The sequence below is a fragment of the Dendrobates tinctorius genome, unplaced genomic scaffold (assembly GCF_039654945.1).
Source record: "Dendrobates tinctorius isolate UK_male_01 unplaced genomic scaffold, ASM3965494v1 ptg000037l, whole genome shotgun sequence".
NCBI lineage: Eukaryota > Metazoa > Chordata > Amphibia > Anura > Dendrobatidae > Dendrobates > Dendrobates tinctorius.
The window spans coordinates 27,853,488-27,875,407 of NW_027361705.1; the positions used below are offsets into that span (position 1 = coordinate 27,853,488).

Sequence of the window (21,920 nt, forward strand, 5' to 3'; positions counted from 1 at the left end):
TGGAGTTCATCATTCTACAATGAGAAAGATTATTCAAGTGGCAAACATTCAGGATAGATGACAATCTTCCCATGAGTGAATGTCCCAGCAAATTAACACCAAGGTCAGACTGAGCAATGCTCCAGAATGAAATTGCAAAAGACCCCAAAAGCTAAAGCTCGGACTCTGAAGCCCTCAGTTACCATGATAAATGTTCACGTTCATGACAATACAAATAGAAAAAGAATGAATAAGTATGGTGTGTTTGGAAGGGTTACTAGGAAAAAGCTTGTTCATTCTAAAAAGAATTTGGCAGCGCTGCAAATTTTTGTAAAGCTACATCTGAACAACCCACAAGACTTCTGGAACAATGTTCTTTGGGTAAATGAGACCAAAGTAGAGATATTTAGACATAATGTCCTCCACCATGTTTGGTGAAACCTAAAAAGCATACTAGCAAAAAAACCTCTACCAGCTATCAAACTCAGTGGTGGGATTGTCGGAATTTTGGCTTGTTTTGCAGCTACGACCTGGGCACCTTGCAATCATTGAGTTGACCTTAAACTCTTCTCTATACTAAAGTATTCTAGAGTCAAATATAGAGCCATCTATCCAATAGCTAAAGCTTGTTCGGAAATGGGGCATGCATACTCCACTTTGTCTGCCATCCGACAATAGCTGTGAGCACCTATCCCCCACCAATCTACAGGCAATTGAAGGGACCAATAAAATAAATTTATTATTATGTGCTGTATAACCATAGAATTCAAAGGTGTTCTCAGTTTTTTAATGACGGTAGTCTTTTCTGGCAATATTCATTTTATTGACCAGTACAGTTGGGCATTATCTTACATGTCGGTATTGCTCTATTCTGCCGCTTTAGCACTGGGTATGACAATGTTGGTTGATTGAACGAGAAGGTTTTTTCCCCCCCGTCCTTGATTAAAAAAAGGCTCTCTCAAACATCTGTATAAAAGCAAATGTGAAAAGGATTTTGTTTGAGGCTTGTACAGACCTGAGGTTCCCCCGATATCCATGGCTTTTAAATTCCGGGCTTTGATGATGTTGACAATGATTGAGTTAGCTGAGGGGTTATAGCAAAGCGACAGCAGCAATTCACCTCGACTTCCCTGCAATATACAAATAACATGAAATGAAGAAGATTGGAATTTTGATTAATGTTCATTTTATTCTAGATGAGCCTGAGAGGGGTTGTGCGCATTCACGGAAAAGTCCAATAGTATTCTCTGATCCTAGGGAAGAATCATACCAACCTAGAAATGTCAGCAACAATCCTAAAATAGAAGTTTCAGTCAGTAGCTCTCTGAAAAAGGAAAATAATGGGCTTTTCCTTTTTTGTTTAATTTAACTTATTTAACTTAATTATATTTATTTTTTATTAGCAGACATACACGTTCTTCTGTATGGACGGTACATCAGACGGTGGGCTTTATCATGCACTGGTCAGTAAAGTATCCCAGGGGAGTCGCTCTTCCAGAAACCATTGGCTGCAATGGAGTTGTATTCAGAGTCTTATCTGTGTGTAGTACTGCCTTCTTCCACTATCTTTTGGGCTGCCATCTTTTCTTAGAGGGGCAATCTCTCAGTAAATTAAATTTTTTTAATCACGAATTGATTAAAAATAGTTAACGCAGACATAGTCAACTTGTGGATCTAGCGCTGCCCACTTCGGAGGTCTACGATTGTTCCGGAAGTGGTGTCTGCTCCGTTTTGGAATCCATAGCACCGCTGCAGGCTGTGATTGGCTGCAGTGGTCAGGTGATCCGAGAAGTGTGTCATCAGATGTTTCTCTGATGATGCGCTCTTCTAGTTTCCTGACCTCTGCTGCGCTTGTTTTGTCTACAAAGTTGTTAAAAAAATCTCTTTAGGTCTAACATTTTTTACAGCCTTGTTCCCTGTAATATTGCACAAATCTAGGAAAGGGGCTGGAAGTTCACTTTGGATCCTGGGTTCAAATCCCAAGTGAGAATCTGTAATGAGTTTGTATGTTCTCCCCGTGTTTGCGTGGGTTTCCTCCGGGTTCTCCAGTTTCCTCCCACATTCCAAAGACATAGTGATAGGGAATCTAGATTGTGAGCCCCATCAGGGACAGTGATGATAACTGATGTAAAGAGCATCAGAATATGATAAGTAAAATAAATCTAAACCAACCGATATTGCTTGTCATACAACTTTCCCAGTGAGGTGGGAATGCTCTGGGGATTCTCAGTTATTCTTGACTCTGTATTAAAGGGGTTAACAACAATCATTATGTACGTATGAATAGGAACCAATTGTTTATTGGATCACCACCAACCACCAGAATGAATATAGTGAGCGGAGCAGTAATGCTCGTGGGACCATTGCTCCTACAGAATATGAACCGAATGCTGAACTGGGAATTATCCAATCACTCCCCAGAGGGAACTCTGGCCCTTTCATTCTAGTGATTGGTAGGGGAGGTTGGATCCCTAGTGATCATATATTTATTACCTATCCCGTGATGCTAGATGTAGTTTGTTGGGTAACCCCTTAAAGAGTCTTACAATATCTTGCTATAGTTCTGATCAATGGAGATCTGTTCCATCAGACGTAATGGATCGGACTGTAATTTTCATATATGTGCAGATATATAAATATAAGCAAGGTAGGAATCTTTCTGTGATATAAATCTATTCCTGTGGCTATATTTTCACGAACGTAAAAAAAAATATCCATATTTTCTAGATGAAAATCAGATGATTTTTCTTTTCTGTATTGTCATCCATATAGTCACATAGTTATTAAGGTTGAAGGAAGACTTTAAGTCCATCTAGTTCAACCCATATCCTGTCCTAACTTGCCCTAACATGTTGATCCAGAGGAAGGCAAAAAAAAACCCATGTGGCAAACTGTAAGCTTCACATTGGGGAAAAAAATTCCTTCCCGACTCCACATACGGCAATCAGACTAGCTCCCTGGATCAACGCAATATTAAGGAAACTAGTGTATATACCCTGTAATATTATACTTTTCAAGAAAGGCATCCAGGCCCTTCTTAAATGTTAGTAGGGAATCACTCATTACAACATCATGTGGCAGAGAGTTCCATAGTCTCACTGCTCTTACAGTAAAGAATCCGCGTCTGTGAGTATGCTTAAAATGCTTAAACCTTCTTTCCGCCAGACGTAGAGGATGCCCCCTTGTCCCCGTCACAGGTCTAAGAGTAAAAAGGTCATTAGAAAGGTCTTTGTACTGTCCCTGCATATATTTATACATTGTAATAAGATTACCCCTAAGCCTTCGATTCTCCAAACTAAATAACCCTAAGTGTAATAACCTGTCTTGGTATTGCAGACCCCCTAGTTCCCTAATAACCTTGGTCGCTCTTCTCTGCACCCACTCCAGTTCAGCTATGTCTTTCTTATACACCGGAGACCAGAACTGTACACAGTGTTCTAAGTGTGGTCGCACTAGTGACTTATATAGAGGTAAAATTATGTTCTCCTCATGAGCATCTATGCCTTCTTTAATGCATCCCATTATTTTATTTGCCTTTGCAGCAGCTGCCTGACACTGGCCACTAAATGTGAGTTTGTCGTCCACCCATACACCCAGGTCTTTTTCAGTGACTATTTTGCCCAGTGTTTTACAATTAAGCACATAATTATACATCTTGTTCGTTCTACCCAAATGCATGACCTTACATTTATCCCCATTAAATCTCATTTGCCATTTATCAGCCCAAGCTTCTAGTTTAAATAAATTCTCCTGTAATATAACATTGTCCTTCTCTGTATTGATTACCCTGCAGTTTAGTGTCATCTGCAAATATTGAAATTCTACTTTCTATGCCCCCTACAAGGTCATTAATAAATATGTTAAAAAGAAGCGGGCCCAATACTGACCCCTGTGGTACCCCACTGCTAACCGTGACCCAGTCAGAGTGTGCTCCATTAATAACCACCCATTGTTTCCTATCCCTAAGCCAGCTCTTAACCCACTTACACATATTTTCCCCTATCCCCATTGTTCTCATTTTATGTATCAACCTTTTGTGTGGCACAGTATCAAAAGCTTTTGAAAAGTCCATGTACACCACGTCCACTGCATTCCCTTGGTCCAGTCCGGAACTTACCTCTTCATAAAAGCTTATCAGATTAGACTGACAGGAACGGTCCCTTGTAAACCCATGTTGATATTGGGTCATGAGGTTATTCTTCTTCAGATACTCCAGTATGGTATCTCTTAGAAAACCATCCAGGATTTTACCCACAGTTGAGGTTAAACTTACTGGCCTAGAATTTCCAAGTTCGGTTTTTGTATCCTTTTTGAATATTGGCACCACATTTGCTATACATTTGCTTTGTCCTGTGGTACAGACCCTGTTATTATGGAATCTTTAAAGATTAAAAATAATGGTCAATCTATGACTGTACTTAATTCTTGCAGTACTTGGGGGTGTATCCCATCCGGGCCCGGGGACTTGTCAATTTTAGTGATTTTTTAGACGCCGTTGTACTTCCTGCTGGGTTAAGCAGGTGACATTTAATGGAGAATTTTTTATCCCTGATCATGTTATCCGTCATGGGATTTTCTTGTGTAAATACTGTTGAAAAAAAGTCATTTAGCATATTGGCTTTTTCCTCATCCTCATCCACCATTTCACCAAGACTATTTTTAAGGGGGCCAACATTATCATTTTTTAGTTTCTTACTATTCATGTTAAGAATATTTTGGGATTATTTTTACTTTCTCTGGCAATGAGTCTCTCTGTCTCAATCTTTGCTGTCTTGATTTGCTTTTTACAGAATTTATTTAATCTTCTGTATTTAGTTAATGCCTCATCACTACCTACTTGCTTTAATTCTCTAAATGCTTTATTTTTGTCCCTTATTGCGCCCCTTACAGCTCTATTTAGCCATAGTGGTTTCCTCCTATTTCTAGCATGCTTATTCCCATACGGTATATATTGTGCACAGGTCCTATTCAGGATGCTAATAAACGTCTCCCATTTTCTTTGTGCATTTTTATGTCTCAGGATATCGTCCCAGTTAATTGCACCAAGATCATCTCTCATCCGTTGGAAATTTGACTTCCTGAAGTTTAGTGTCCTTGTAACCCCTCTACTACACATCTTATTAAAGGATACATGAAAACTTATTAATTTGTGATCACTATTACCCAAGTGACCCTCAACCCTTACATTTGATATGCGGTTTGGCCTGTTGGCTAATATTAGGTCTAGCAGTGCCCCCCCCCTTGTTGGGTTCTGAACCAGTTGTGAAAGGTAATTGTCTCTCATAGTTGTCAGAAACCTATTACCTTTTGCTGGAACTGCAGTCCCCCATAATAATGACTTCTCCTTGAGTCGCAGCTTCATCTATTTGCTTTATGACGATATTCTCTGTTGCTTCCATTATTTTTGGAGACTTATAACAAACCCCTATCAGTAATTTATTATTTTTCCCCCCTCTCCTTATCTCTACCCACAGGGACTCTACATTTTCATTAGATTCACATATATTATCACGCAGGATGGGTTTTAAGGATGATTTTACATATATACGGTCATTTCTGAACAGACTATAGCCCTGCAAATTAACCGCCCAGTCATGGCTCTCGTCCAGCCATGTCTCAGATATCCCCACCATGTCATAATTATGTTCCAACAAAACTAACTCCAATTCCTCCATTTTGTTGGCGAGACTTCTGGCATTAGTATACATGCACTTTATGTTTCTCTCAGTACCTCTATTCTTTCTTAAATTATTAACTGTTCTAACCCCAGCCCCCATGCCACCCCCACCTCCAATTTCATTATTTGTGCTCAGGTCTCTATCTGCACTGTCTTCCCCTCCTATAAAAGGAATACCCTCCCCCTAATCCCTAGTCTAAACACTCCTCCAACCTTTTAGCCATTTTCTCCCCCAGCACAGCTGCACCCTCCCCACTGAGGTGCAGCCCGTCCCTAGCGTAGAACCTGTAGCCTACTGAGAAGTCGGCCCAGTTCTCCAGGAACCCAAACCCCTCCTTCCTACACCAATTCCTGAGCCACTTATTAACCTCCCTAATCTCCCGTTGCCTCTCTGGCGTGGCATAGGCAGTATTTCAGAAAATACCACCTTGGAGGTCCTTGCTTTAAGCTTGCAAGACTAAGGGGTACTTCAGACTAAGCGAGATCGCTAGCGAGATCGATGATGCGTAACCGATTTTGTGACGCATTAGCGATCTCGCCAGCGATCTTGCTGTGTGTGGCACGCATCAGCGACCGACCCCCCCGCCGGGTATCGCTGATCATGCAGGAATGTCCTGGGCCATTTTTTGATCGTTGGTCTCCCGCTGGCCAGCACGCATCGCTACGTGTGACAGCGGGAGACCAAAGTTCAGCGAGTTCCCAGCGCTGTAAGCAGATGCTGGGAGCTGGTAACCAGGGTAAATAGCGGGTAACTAAGCGCGCGTCGCTTAGTTACCCTCTGTGTTCCCTGGATACCAGCGTGCTCACGCTGGGAGCTGGTATCCAAGGTAAACAGCGGGTAATATCTCCCTTGGAAACTCCCTGAATACCAAGTCACTGAACACAAGTCACACACTTACCACAGCTCGCACTCGCGCTCAGTTCACACTCGCTCATGCAGAAGATTTAGGCTGTGTGCCCACGTTGCATTTTTTTTAAGCGTTTTTGATGCGTTTTTCGGGGTCAAACCGCATCAAAAACGCTTAAAAGAAGCATCCCATTCATTTTAATGCATTTTGGCCTTTTTGCGCCAATGGATGTGTATTTTACCGCTAAGGAAACGTTTAGGGGTAAAAAATGCAGCATGTTCATTAATTTCCGCTTAGGTCCTCATTTTTGGCTATTTCCTATAGCCCAGAAGCCGCGGGGAAAAAAACGTGCGTTTTTTCCCACGCGTTTTCTGGGAAGGAGACCCGTTTCCTGAGCGTTTAAAAATGCTAACGTGGGCCAATAATTCCACAGCGCTTTACAGACATTATTGGCACTGTCCCCGATGGGGCTCACAATCTAGATTCCCTATCAGTATGTCTTTGGAATGTGGGAGGAAACTGGAGTACCTGGAGGAAACCCACGCAAACACGGGAAAAACATACAAACTCCCTGCAGATGTTGTCCTTGTGAGAGTTGAACCCAGTACCCCAGGGCTACAAGGCTGCACTGCTAATGGGTCGCCCTCCCAGGACTGTGGTGTACTCGATACCAGGCCCGATGAGCTTCACTGGGAGATGTCACGGCAGCTGGGACCCGGTCTGTGGCCCTGGGCGCCCAATGTAAAAAGGGGGGTTGTTACAGTGTGCTTATTGTGAAGAAAGTTTATAAGTGTTTCGTGACGCCACCTGTGGTGCTCGGCAATGGAGATGTAAGCCGACGCTGCCGACAGATCCTCTGGGACTGATGGTGTGGTGCAGCAATGATGTTATAGCCCTCCACAGGCAGGGCTGTAGTCCCTGGGCAGAGTAGGTGAAGTGACACGTAGATGGTGTAGTGTCTGGCGCAAGGGATGTAGCAGTGCTGGGCAGGTTGGCACAGGAATGAGTGGGCATGTAGTTCCAAAGCTTTACTCACAGTCTGCTGTACAAACAGGTGCCTGCCTCCGTGCTGTGTCCTCCGGGTCAGGGACTCAGTCAACCTGCAGGCCAGATGGAATACTCCTTTCCAACACTCCGCCAACTTGTGCCTTTATGAACGTCTCCTCTTATAGCGCTTTTAGGTGAAGCACTCCTAGTACTGAGTTACACTGGAGTTCCTCCTGTCCGATGTTCTTATGAACTCGTACGGCAGACAGCTGTAGCCTGCTTCGGGGACTCCTTGCTACTAAGTCCCGGCTCACTATCCAGTTGCTGTTGTGCCCCCAAGTCTTGTGTGGGAATAGAGTGGTGACAACTTCTATTCTTCCGGTGTCTGCTGCAGGACCATTAGTATCCATACAACCTCGGGGACCAGGCCCCGGCCTTGCGCTTAGAACTTCTAGGAAGGGTTCTCTTCTAACCCACATCCTCTGTTCTCTTTTACTCCTCACGTTCTGTACTAATCTTTCTTTCTATGGAGAATCAGGCTTTCAGTCTATGTTTCTCTCTCTTCCTTTCCTGTGCCAGCAGACTGAGGTCACTTTGATCTGCTGCAGCACTTCCATCCATCTATCCCTCTCTCCGGGGATCTTCTCTCCAACTCTCTAACCAACTGACTTCTCAATCCTCAACTCTTCCCGCTCTCTGTAATATAAACCAACTCCACCCACCTCCCAGCACGTTTCGTGTTCCAAGCAGGGAGCCACCAATGGGTGCTTTGCTATACTCCAAGCAGGGAGCCGCCGAAGGTGCTTTGCTACACTACTTTGTGGTGTGGGGTGCAGGTGTTGGAGTGTGGTCAGGTGTCTCCACCTTACCTGGATGGTGGGGTACCACACCTCAGGAGGAGGTGCAGTACCTCTGTGGCAACTGAGCCTCAGGGGCGCCACACTAACAAGACCAAAACCAGTTCCCATGATGATAATGGCAATGTATTGGGTGCTATACTATTTATACGTATGGGATTCAATTTTATTTCTTGCAAACTCATAGACTTGAATGAGGGAGTCTCATCCAAAATACAGAAGAAAATACTGTATGCTACAATGTTTTTTCACATGGGCACTTGGTCCATGTAAAAAACCCTCAAAAAATGCTTATCTGAACAGTCCAGTTGAATAACATTTGTCAGAGTGCTGTCATGTAGATATCATTGGGACCAAAAATACGGTTGTGTGAATGTAACCTATCATTGGAAGTGTCTAAAATTTATTAATGTCTCAGAAATATATTAATATCCACTTACTGGCCACGATATCACATATAATGTGACAGATAGAAGATGCGCTAGTGATTTAGAATCATTCAGCAACTATAGGGGTTAAAATGGTTATAGCAGACAGGGAGTGGTTATCTCAGCCCCAGGAGATACTGGGAAAGTTGTTACTGTGTCCTGGACATCCAAGAGTACAAGGTGTGTTAGAGAGTCTCCTATCAGACTGAAGTCAGACAAGCTGTATAACCCAGTTCTTCCTGGGAAGAGATTGCTATAATCATAGAAGCAATCAGGACAGGGGTGGATTAAGGGTAGCCAGGGCCCGGGGCAGTTCAGACTCTGTGGGCCCCCCTCGTCACGTGACGGGGGTCACGAATCGTAGAGCCACACTCTACATAGAGAATAATGGGGCCTCCGACACCGACCTCCACCCGCAGAGCCGCACTCCACATAGAGAATAATGGAGCCTCCAGCACCGACCTCCACCCGCAGAGCCCCACTCCACATAGAGAATAATGGGGCCTCCGGCACCGACCTCCACCCGCAGAGCCACACTCCACATAGAGAATAATGGGGCCTCCGGCACCGACCTCCACCCGCAGAGCCCCACTCCACATAGAGAATAATGGAGCCTCCAGCACCGACCTCCACCCGCAGAGCCGCACTCCACATAGAGAATAATGGGGCCTCCAGCACCGACCTCCACCCGCAGAGCCGCACTCCACATAGAGAATAATGGGGCCTCCGACACCGACCTCCACCCGCAGAGCCGCACTCCACATAGAGAATAATGGGGCCTCCAGCACCTACCTCCACCCGCAGAGCTGCACTCCACATAGAGAATAATGGAGCCTCCAGCACCTACCTCCACCTGCAGAGCTGCACTCCACAGAGAGAATAATGGGGCCTCCGACACCGACCTCCACCCGCAGAGCCGCACTCCACATAGAGAATAATGGGGCCTCCAGCACCTACCTCCACCCTCAGAGCCGCACTCCACATAGAGAATAATGGGGCCTCCAACACCGACCTCCATCCGCAGAGCCGCACTCCACATAGAGAATAATGGGGCCTCCAGCACCTACCTCCACCCGCACTCCACATAGAGAATAATGGAGCCTCCGGCACCGACCTCCACCCGCAGAGCCGCACTCCACATAGAGAATAATGGGGCCTCCGACACCGACCTCCACCCGCAGAGCCGCACTCCACATAGAGAATAATGGGGCCTCCAGCACCTACCTCCACCCGCAGAGCCGCACTCCACATAGAGAATAATGGGGCCTCCGACACCGACCTCCATCCGCAGAGCCGCACTCCACATAGAGAATAATGGGGCCTCCAGCACCTACCTCCACCCGCACTCCACATAGAGAATAATGGAGCCTCCAGCACCTACTTCCACCCGCAGAGCCACACTCCACATTGAGAATAATGGGGCCTCCAGCACCTACCTCCACCCGCACTCCACATAGAGAATAATGGAGCCTCCGGCACCGACCTCCACCCGCAGAGCCGCACTCCACATAGAGAATAATGGAGCCTCCAGCACCTACCTCCACCCGCAGAGCCGCACTCCACATAGAGAATAATGGGGCCTCCAGCACCTACCTCCACCCGCAGAGCCGCACTCCACATAGAGAATAATGGGGCCTCCGACACCGACCTCCATCCGCAGAGCCGCACTCCACATAGAGAATAATGGAGCCTCCAGCACCGACCTCCACCCGCAGAGCCGCACTCCACATAGAGAATAATGGGGCCTCCAGCACCTACCTCCACCCGCAGAGCCGCACTCCACATACATGGCTGCTCTCTGTGCTGTGTGCACAGGACCTGTGATGAGGTCACAGGAGGGGAGGAGACAGGGGTCACATGATCGGGGGCCCTGACACCTTACCTCCTGTGATCTCATCACAAGCCTTTGCACGCTACCAGCAGCATCAGCGTTCACGCTACTTATAGATGCTGCTGGTAGCAGAGCACATAATGCTGCCCCCACGGTCACTCACTTTTAGGTGGGGAGAAGATGGAGTGCCATTGCAGCAGCCAGCAGGAATGTGGTGGGGGCCCCCTTAGAAGCTCTTGTGGTGGGGGCCCCGGGGCTGAAGCCCCGCCTGCCCTGCCTATAATCCGGCCCTGTGCGGTGGCGGATTATAATGGGGCAATTTACTGGCCTGGGCTGTGGGCCCCTTAACCCCACTGGGCCCGGGGCAACTGCCCAAATTGACCTCATTATAATCCGCCACTGAATCAGGACAGCCAAGAGCATCATTATTACCTCACAGTAGAGGTGAGAGAGCTACAGCACCAAACTCATCCCGTTCCCCCACCTCACTGCATGAGCAAGGTACAGTTCTGCTTAGGTTAAGGCACTGTGTGTGAAAAGAAGTTATCTAAGAAGAGAAGTTATCTGTAAAGAGACTTTCATGTATGTTGATGAAGCATTGCATGAAGAGAAGTGATTCTGTGTGATGAAAAGAAGCTTTAATAAAACCCCTGTGATCAACTTCAGCTCAGAACTGTGTCATAGCTGTGTGCCTAAAAACCGTTACCTCCCCTCTACTGTGAAGAATTATAATTAATGGCTGCCCTGAGTAAGATTTCGCCAGGATTCCAACAAAAACTCAAGTTTCCTTTGTATCGCACTCATATCCTGAGTGGCATGCATGCAACAATACATTATGAAAAACACAAACCTTCATTCAATGAAAAAGCCCACATTGTAGTTCTTGTATGGCATTCTTACCCAATATTTCATGAATATATAACATGCAAGTCACCATAGTAAACTCTTTCAAAACATTCAACCATCATGGAAGGCTTGGATATTTTATCTCTCAAATCTGTATGACGGTTAACACAGCTCTGGACCATAATACGGACGTGGCAGATAAATTATCTAATACTTTCAGGAAGTTACTAAAATTTTGAAGTTGAAAATTTAAGGTCTTCAAATAAAGTTCAACCCAACTTGTTGGAGCTGTATAGTAACCAAATACCTAACATAATGCTTTAAGAATTATTCCATTTCACAATTCATCTTCCTGAACGGTGCCAAGTCAATCGATCAGTTATAATCGTCCAGAGCCAGTTTCCCATTTACAGATACATGGCTATAAATGACAGCGACCGGTCTACTGAAGAATTTTCACTTATTGCCTTTCATATTTTTTTTTGTCTACTCAACCACACAGCTACATCTACTACTGCTGTATTTCAATAATCGCGTGTGCAGATTGCAGGACCTCAAAAAACAAAATTCCATCACTTCTTTAAATCCACTCAATGCTGGATTTTATCATTTAAAGGGAACATGCCACTCGATTCATGGGCACCATGAGTCAGAGCCTGGCTGCACATTTGCAGACAGGTATATTATTCTCTGAAATGCTCCGGGGTTTAGAGAAAATGTAGTTTGAAGATTTGGCCGGGTACCATAGCCAGAGTCCAGACCAGTCCAAGCCTTCATGTGTTCTTTATGAAAGAGCGGCTACTCGGTCCATGACTTATCTCTGGGAGAACGAAAGGATCGGCCACTGGAAATTCATCAGGCCAGATCCTTCTCTCCTCCGACATCATTCATCAGAAGAGAGATGGGGGCCCCCATAAACATTATCTTGTCAGCCAATCCTCCCATATAGGGAGATGATGCTGACTTTAGTATAATGTGTCCGGGGCTATAACCTTCCTCTCTAGTGGGTTGTGCTAGCCATTGGGCATTGTATAATTCTACATTAGGATTCTATTAACACCATTATTGCATCTATATAAATTTTAGTTACTGGAATTATTTAGCCAAAAAGTGTCATGTGTGCACCATACGGCACTGATATATAAGTGGTATTGTTTATGTGAGCAGTATGGTGACTGCATTTACTCTTCATTTTCCTCCTTAGGGCTTGTTCACACATTGCATTTTTCTTACGTTTTTTCTCTGCAGAAAAAAACTCAGTGTTTCACAGTACTAGCAAAGTGAATGACATTTCTAGTCTCATGCATCCGTGGCTTATTTTTTCCTTGCAGATTTGAACCTTCAAAATATTTTTTCAAATCTGCAGCTTGCAAATTCTTTCAGTGTTTTTTACCCATTCAAATTGAATAGAAAAAAAAACGCAAGTAAGGAGGCATCAAACACACAAGCAAAAATGCACATTTTTACGCAACGTTTACCTGTCAACACTGTTTTTTTCAGAAGAAAAATCTGCTGCATAATCAAAATTGGGTGCAAGAACCCTTACCGAAAAATGGAAGCCTTGCAAATATATTGCCTTACCTCGAAAGATCTTTGTCTGGTCCCGAATCCACTTCTACATAAAATTCTGTGTAAATAATTTGCACAGCATGTCTCCGTATTTCAGTGGTAGGGATAACTCTTACTGCTTATTAGATGCTCTGTGCAGTGTCAGGCTTCCTTTTGCATATTATGTGTGAAGTCCAGTTAATTGCGTGGCGGCTGCTGTGCTGGTCTGGGCCTGCTCGGTGTAATGGGATTTACCATCCGCCACTGGCTGGAGTGCAGCAATAAAGCAAGTGCTCGGCTCTCCAGATATCTGGCTTCAGCACGAGCTCATGCAGATCTTACAGGTGATACACAGTGATTGTACACAATGATATCACTAGCGGAGACCCAAAAATACAACGTAGCGCGTGCGCTCTCTGGCTGCTATCGGCTGATGGCTTTGAAGTGGATGTAATTATATGTTGTGATCCAGCACGTCTGCCCTGAGGACATGTGGAGCGAAGGAATGAAAATGTGTGTGAGCTACACAAAAGCAGAAGGAGGGAGAAACAGAAAATAATGGCCGTACCAATTAGAGTATTCGGGAACTATCTAATTTGTGTTATTGATACACTGCATGCCAACATTTGTGTCGGACAGTGAGAAGAGGTCGTCAGCAGAAGACGCTGATCGTACAGTTGAGTCAATAGGGTCACCAATAATAGTACGGTATACATTACATAAAATGTTTTAGCATCATTTATTTTATGGCTTCTCTTCCTAAGCTTGGCAAACTATTCATATATATTCTTATTATCGGTCTGCCTTTGTGCTGGTATTTATTTGCTTCGTACAGATAGCGTTGACTTGTTTTCTGGCTCCATTCCTGTTTCTTCTACCATCTACTGCTGGATCCTTTCCAATCTAAATTTCGAGTCTAGCCCTCTACGTACAGAGATTTATACAAAGTGGATAATAACAAGTTTTGAGCCAGCAAAAGTAGCGAGTGTTTCATCTCCCTAATTCTTTGCATAAACCCTATGTTATTTTTTACAGCATATTACAGTCATGGCCGAAAATGTTGGCAGCCTTGAAATTGCTCCAGAAAATGAAGTATTTCTCCCAGAAAATTATTGCAGTTACAAATGTTTTGTTATACATGTTTATTTCCTTTGTGTGTATTGGAACAACACAAAAAAACAGAGGAAAAAAAAGGCAAATTGGACATAATTTCACACAAAACCCCCAAAATGGGCTGGGCAAAATTGTTGGCACCCTCATCTTAATATTTGGTTGCACACCCTTTGTAATAAATAACTGTAATCAATCACTTCCTATAACCATCAGCAAGCTTCTTACACCTCTCACCTGGAATTGTGGACCACTCTTCTTTTGCAAACTGCTCCAGGTCTCTCATATTTGAAGGGTGCCTTCTCCCAGCAGCAGTTTTAAGATCTCAATAGGATTTAAAGACCAATTGCTGGCCACTTCAGAACGCTCCAACACTTTTTTCCATCCATTTCTGGGAGCTTCTTGAAGTATGTTTGGGGTCATTGTCCTGCTGGAACACCCATGACCTAGGGCACAAACCCAGCTTTCTGACACTGAGCACTACATTGCAAAAAAATCCTTTGGTGATCTTCAGATTTCAAAAACATGTGTATAACAAAACGTGCAATTGCAATACCGTAGTTTTCTCTAAGAAATACTTCATTTTCTGAACAATTTGATGGGTGCCAACACTTAAAGCCATGACTGTATCTCCTGTTTTGAGGTTTATTGGACCTTTCTGTTTTCTATACTCTGATTGTTATTATATTTATGCTATTATAAAAGAATTTAGACTGGAAGAACACCAAATATCTTGAACCCCTTTTGAAGAATTTACTAGTTATCTTGGCCATCCACCTGAGTCCTCCACCAGGCTATAATGAGAACAGAATGGGGACCTTTGATCTGGTGGGACACTGTTGGTTGGTACCTTTGCACACCCCCTGTCCTTTTTTATGGAAGTCCGTTCTCCTGTGATGCAGAAGCTTAATTTCTATTTCACTGTCGCTTCAATTTTTATCTCATAAATCAATAGTACACATGAAAATAAAAAACTTTGTAACATTTATTATCAGAGAAATCCTGAGATTCTGACATCTTATCAGAGAAAGTTCCTTTATCTCCAGGACTGATCGGTCATTTTTACAATTCTCAAATCAAGGGTAAAATCTGTATTCAGTGATGACTGATCTTCCCATTGCTGAGAGGGAAAATGACAGTTGGTGCTTGGAAAGTTTTATGGAGAGGGGAGGAGCTAGAGAGAGCTCCTCCCTCCCCTCATCTAGATAGACTCTTACCAGTACTAACTGCCATCTCCTATCTCAAATGTAACAATCTGTCTACACTGAATAACAGATTTTACTTGTGAATTGAGAATTTTGACAAAGGACTGATCAGTCCTGGAGGAGAAGGAAGCGGATTTCTCTAATAAGATATATTACGATATATTAAAAAGTTGCTTATGGTTATGCGTGCTATTGCTTTAAAAAATAAAAATGAAAACAAAGTTCACACTTTAAATATCTTTTAACCCCTTTCTGACATTAGACGTAATGATCCGTCTATGTGACCTGGCACAATTTGACAAAGGACGGACCATCCATTATGTCTAGGCGATCGGCCGCGGTCACGGGGGGTGTGCACCTGTGTGTCAGCTGATTAACACAGCTGACACCCGGAATTAAGTGCCAGGAGCAGTCACAGACCACTCCCGGCACTTAAACCCTCGAAATACTGTGATCAAACAAGATCGCAGCCAGGGGCTTAATTATAGCGGTCACAGACGTGACTGGGCCCGACTGCTTAGGGGGCCCGTCCGTCCACCAATAGTGAAGAAGGAGGACGTCACCGTACCATGTGACCCGCAGCAGGGAGGCGTCATTACAGGTCCTGGGGGAAGATGGATTGAATGAATGCAGTCACCAGGTCACGTGATCCAGAGAGAGATAAGTCCTTCAGCCTTGAGTGTGTGTGCTGCAAGCTGTTGCTGCGTCCTCCTGCTGGCCAAGGGTTCGACTCCCACAGATCTGCACCTGTCCTGTGAGACCTGTTATTAGGAGCTGCTCAGTGCCGGGTTGAGTAGTGGCAGAAGCTTCTGCATCAGAGGTCTCTCTCTCAATATGGCTCTATAGTGCACACTGCACAGGTCTCTCTGTATATGGCTCTATAGTGCACACTGCACAGGTCTCTCTATATGGCTCTATAGTGCACACTGCACAGGTCTCTCTATATGGCTCTATAGTGCACACTGCACAGGTCTCTCTATATGGCTCTATAGTGCACACTGCACAGGTCTCTCTATATGGCTCTATAGTGCACACTGCACAGGTCTCTCTATGGCTCTATAGTGCACACTGCACAGGTCTCTCTCTATATGGCTCTATAGTGCACACTGCACAGGTCTCTCTATGGCTCTATAGTGCACACTGCACAGGTCTCTCTATATGGCTCTATAGTGCACACTGCACAGGTCTCTCTCTCTATGGCTCTATAGTGCACACTGCACAGGTCTCTCTCTATATGGCTCTATAGTGCACACTGCACAGGTCTCTATATGGCTCTATAGTGCACACTGCACAGGTCTCTCTATGGCTCTATAGTGCACACTGCACAGGTCTCTCTATATGGCTCTATAGTGCACACTGCACAGGTCTCTCTCTATGGCTCTATAGTGCACACTGCACAGATTTCTCTATATGGATCTATAGTGCACACTGCACAGGTCTCTCTCTCTATGGCTCTATAGTGCACACTGCACAGGTCTCTCTCTCTATGGCTCTATAGTGCACACTGCACAGGTCTCTCTCTCTATGGCTCTATAGTGCACACTGCACAGATTTCTCTCTATAGGGCTCTATAGTGCACACTGCACAGGTCTCTATATGGCTCTATAGTGCACAGTGAAGTGCCCAGGTCTCTCTCCATATGGCTTTCTAGTGCACAGTGATGTACACAGGTCTCTATATGACTCTATAGTGCACAGTGATGTTCCCAGGTCTCTCTCTCTATGGCTCTATAGTACACAGTGAAGTGCACAGGTCTCTCTCTATATGGCTCTATAGTGCACAGTGAAGTGCCCAGGTCTCTCTCCATATGGCTTTCTAGTGCACAGTGATGTACACAGGTCTCTCTCTATATGACTCTATAGTGCACAGTGATGTTCCCAGGTCTCTCTCTATATGGCTCTATAGTACACAGTGAAGTGCACAGGTCTCTCTCTATATGGCTTTATAGTGCACAGGTCTCTATATGGCTTTATAGTGCACAGGTCGCTCTATATGGCTTTATACGAGGTGTGTACCAGGTATAAGGAGCAGAGCCCTGTGTGTATGGTGTGGAGCCGCGTGTGTACAAGGTGAGCAGAGCCGTGTGTGTACGGAGCAGAGCTGCGTGTGTACGAGGTGAGCAGAGCCGTGTGTGTACGGAGCAGAGCTGCGTCTGTACGAGGTGAGCAGAGCCGTGTGTGTACGGAGCAGAACTGCGTCTGTACGAGGTGAGCAGAGCCGTGTGTGTACGGAGTGGAGCCGCATGTGCACGAGGTGTACGGAGCGGAGATGTGCATGTATTTTGGCATAGGGGGGCCCATTTGAAAGTTCGCACCGGGGCCCGTAACTTTGTATTTACGCCACTGATCGCAGCATTCCGGAAACCGGCACAGGGGCTGAGAGCCCTTCTGCCCTTGGATCGGAGACACCATGGCGTGACGCGGGGTCCCAATCGTTGCCATGGTGAGCGGATGTCGTCATGACGACATCTGGCTCAGCAGAGCTAGCAAACTTGTTGATCATGTGCAGTGCATGCTACTTCATCTGCATGCAATAGAAGTGATCAGCCTGAAAAAAATAAGTAAAAAACTTAGGAAAAAGTAAAAAAAAAAAAAAAATTAAATAATTGTAAAAATATTTTTTTAAAAATCAAAAATAATAAAAAAAAAATCAAAAATAATAAAAAAAATCAATATATTCTATTAATAAATACATATTTGATTGAAGAAAACATCTAAACAATAAAAGTACACATTTGGTATCCGCAACGACCTGACCTAGAAAACTGTCCCACTAGTTAAGCCCTTTAGTGAACACCATTAAAAAAAAGACAAGGCAAAAAACAATGCTTTATCACCATACTGCCAAACAAAAAGTGGAATAACATGCGATCAAAAAGACGGATATAAATAAACATGGTACCGCTGAAAACGTCATCTTGTCCTGCAAAAAAACTAGGCGCCATACAGCATCATCAGCAAAAAAATAAAAAAAGTTATAGCTGTCAAAATAAAGTGATGCAAAACAATTATTTTTTCTATAAAATAGTTTTTATTATATAAACGCGCCAAAACATAAAAAATGATATAAATGAGGTATTGTTGTCATCTATTGTTATCATTGTACTGACCCGAAGAATAAAACCCCTTTATCAATTTTATCACACGCGGAACGGTATAAATGCACCCACAAAAGAAATTCATGAATTGCTGGTGTTTGCTCATTCTGTCTCCCAAAAATCGGAATAGAAAGTGATCAAAAAATGTCATGTGCCCAAAATCGCTACCAATAAAAACGTCAACTCGTCCCGCAAAAAAACTAGACCTCACATGACTCTATGGGCCAAAATATGGAAAAATTATAGCTCTCAAAATGTGTTGATGCAAAAACTATTTTTTGCAATAAAAAGTGTCTTTTAGCGTGTGACAGCTGCCAAACATAAATACCCGCTATAATGCCTCTTTCACACATCCTGATATTTCTGGAGATGTCAGTGTCCGTGTGTGTAATACTTGCGGCACACGTGTGGCATGTGCCGCATCAGTACCACAAGGACGAGCGCCAGGGAAGAAGCATTACAGTGCTGTTCCCTGGCACCGGGTACTGAACACGGCTCTCATCATTCTCCCCTGCTCTGCCGGCGATCGGCGCGAGTAGGGGAGAATGATGAGAGTTACATTTAAGTAATAAAAGAGACAGCAAGCGGCGGCTGATGGGACTATTACTCCTGCTGCTAATAACAGTGAAAGCAGGAGCGGCTGATGGGGGTATTCATCAGCCACCGCTTGCGCTATAAATAAATAAATGAAAAAAACGGTGTGGGTTCCACTGTATTTTCTATAACCAGCCAGGCAAAACTCACAGCTGGGGGCTGCAATCCTCAGCTGTCAGCTTCAGCAAGGTTGGTTATCAGGAACAGAGGGTTCCCCACACTGTTTTTTTTTAATTATTTAAAAATAATTTTAAAAAATGGCGTTGGGTCCCCCCTATTTTTGACAACTAGCCTTGCTAAAGCTGACAGCTGGGGGCTGGTATGGGGACATTGATATAGCCCCCCCAGCCTAAAAATAGCAGCCCGCAGCTTCCCAGAAAAGGTGCATTTATTAGAAACAAACAGTAGTTTTTTCTCACATATGGGGTATCAGCCTACTCAGGACAATTTGGACAACTTTTGAGGTCCAATTTCTCCTGTTACTCTTGGGAAAATTAAAAAATGGGGACTAAAATATCATTTTTGTGGGAAAAAATATGATTTTTCATTTTTGCAGACAGGTGTTATAAACTTTAGTGAAACACCTGGGGGTTCAAAGTGCTCACCACACATCTAGATAAGTTCTTTGAGGGATCTAGTTTCCAAAATGGGGTCACTTGTGGGGGGTTTCTACTGTTTAGGCTTATCAGGGGCTCTCCAAATGCGACCTGACGCCTGCAGAATATTCCATCAAAGTCTGCATTTCAAAACGGCACTCCTTCCTTTCCAAGCTCCACCATGCGCACAAACAGTGGTTCACCCCCACATATGGGGCATCAGCATACTCAGGACAAACTGCACAACTTTTGGGGTCCAATTTCTCAGGATACCCTTGGGAATAAAAAACAATTGGGGCAAAAACATTTTTTGTGAAAAAAATGATTATTTTTACGGCTCTGCGTTATAAACTTCTTTGAAGTCCTTGGGGGTTCAAAGTGCTCACCACACATCTAGATAAGTTCCTTAGGGTGTCTAGTTTCCAAAATGATGTCACTTGTTAGGGGTTTCCTCTGTTTAGGCACATCAGGGGCTCTCCAAACGTGACATGGCGTCTGATCTTAATTCCAGGCAATTTTGCGCTGAAAAAGTAAAACGGCGCTCCTTCCATTCCGAGCTCTGCCATGTGCCCAAACATTGGTTTACCTGCATATATGGGGTATCAGTGTACTCAGGAGAAATTGCACAACTTTTGGGGTCTCCTGTTACCCTTGGTAAAATAAAAAAAAATGGATCTGAAGTAAAAATTTTTGTGAAAAAAAGTTAAATGTTCATTTTTTTTAAACATTCCAAAAATTCCTGTGAAGCACCTGAAGGGTTAATAAACTTCTTGAATTTGGTTTTGAGTACCATCAGGGGTACAGTTTTTAAGAAAGGTGTCACTTTTGGGTATTTTCTATCATATAGACCCCTCAAAGTGACTTCAAATGTGATGTGGTCCCTGAAAAAAAATGGTGTTGGAAAAATGGGAAATCGCTGTTTAACTTTTAACCCTTATAACTTCCTAACAAAAAAAATTTGGTTCCAAAATTGTGCTGATGTAAAGTAAACATATGGGAAATGTTACTTATTACGGTAAGTATTTTATGTGACATATCTCTGTGATTTAAGGGCATGAAAATTCAAAGTTGGAAAATTGCAAAATTTTCAAAATTTTCGCCAAATTTCCTTTTTTCACAAATAAACGCAAGTTATATCAAAGAAATTTTATTTCTCATGAAGTACAACATGTCACGAGAAAACAGTGTCGGGCTATGTGCCCACGTTAGCGTTTTTAAACGCTCAGGAAACTGAGCCCCTTCCCAGAAATCATGCGTCTTTTTTCCGCTCGCGCGGTTTTTGCAAAAAAGACGCGCGTTTTTGATGCGTTTTTTGACGTGCGATTTCTGGGAACATTGGGGATGGCTAAAAACGCTCAGCAATGCGGAAATTAATGAGCATGCTGCGTTTTTAGCCGCTAAGCGATTCCTGAGCGTTTAAAAACGCATGCATTGGCACAAAAAGCCAAAAATGCATGCAAATTAATTTGAAGCATCTTTTAAGCGTTTCTGCAGCTTTTGAGCCGGCACAAACACTGCGGAAACGCTTAAAAAAATGCAACGTGGGCACACAGCCTCAGAATCACCGGGATCCATGGAAGCGTTCCAGAGTTATTACCTCATAAAGGGACAGTGGTCAGAATTGTAAAAATTGGCCCGGTCATGAACGTGCAAACCACCCTTGGGTTAAGTATGGAAGCAACCAACTTAAATCACAGGATCATTATTTGAGAATTTAGTGCTAATTTGTCCACAGAACTTATGTCTAGGCCAATACTTATAATTATTGGTAGTAGCTAACCCTCTAACATTGTTGGGGCAACAGACACAAAAAAGAATGTTCATAACCAAGTCTTTACACCATGCTCAAATTTTAGAAAAATCCTTATTTATATTTACTCAGCTTTTTAACCTTGTTTCATGGAGAGAACTGATCCTGCTGTATGGGACCTTGTACAGCCATGCATTTTATGGCTGACCTACTCCACTAACAACAGATGATTGCTGGGGGTAAACTGACAGACTACTGTATAACAATGGGGTTTCTTCATAAGACATGACTGTGTTTAAGCCATTCTGTTACTTATGATGGCCATAGACATCCATAAATAGACCCAGACTTACCTATAGAGCAGATCCTATATTAAAAGATAGTACATTCCTCAACCAAGAATCTGCAAAAACTATAGTTCTTGCCCTCATCATTTCCCTCCTTGACTACTGCAACCTCCTGCTCTGTCGCCTCCACTCTAAGGGTACCGTTACACTTAGCGATGCACCAGCGATCCCGACAACGATATGACCCAGTCAGTATCGCTGGTGCATCGCTAAGTGGTCG

At 43.9% G+C, this 21,920-nt stretch overlaps 1 protein-coding gene across 11 annotated transcripts in view; it reads right to left on the reverse strand.

Annotated features, from left to right (window-relative positions):
• Positions 1-21,920, reverse strand: part of SYT7 (synaptotagmin 7) — a 596,170-nt gene that overhangs the window by 11,229 nt on the left and 563,021 nt on the right. For all 11 annotated transcript variants that reach the window (XM_073574004.1, XM_073574013.1, XM_073574007.1 and 8 more), the window contains one exon: positions 995-1,109. In XM_073574004.1, coding sequence (XP_073430105.1) covers positions 995-1,109 — 115 coding nt within the window. The remainder of the gene's footprint in view (positions 1-994; positions 1,110-21,920) is intronic.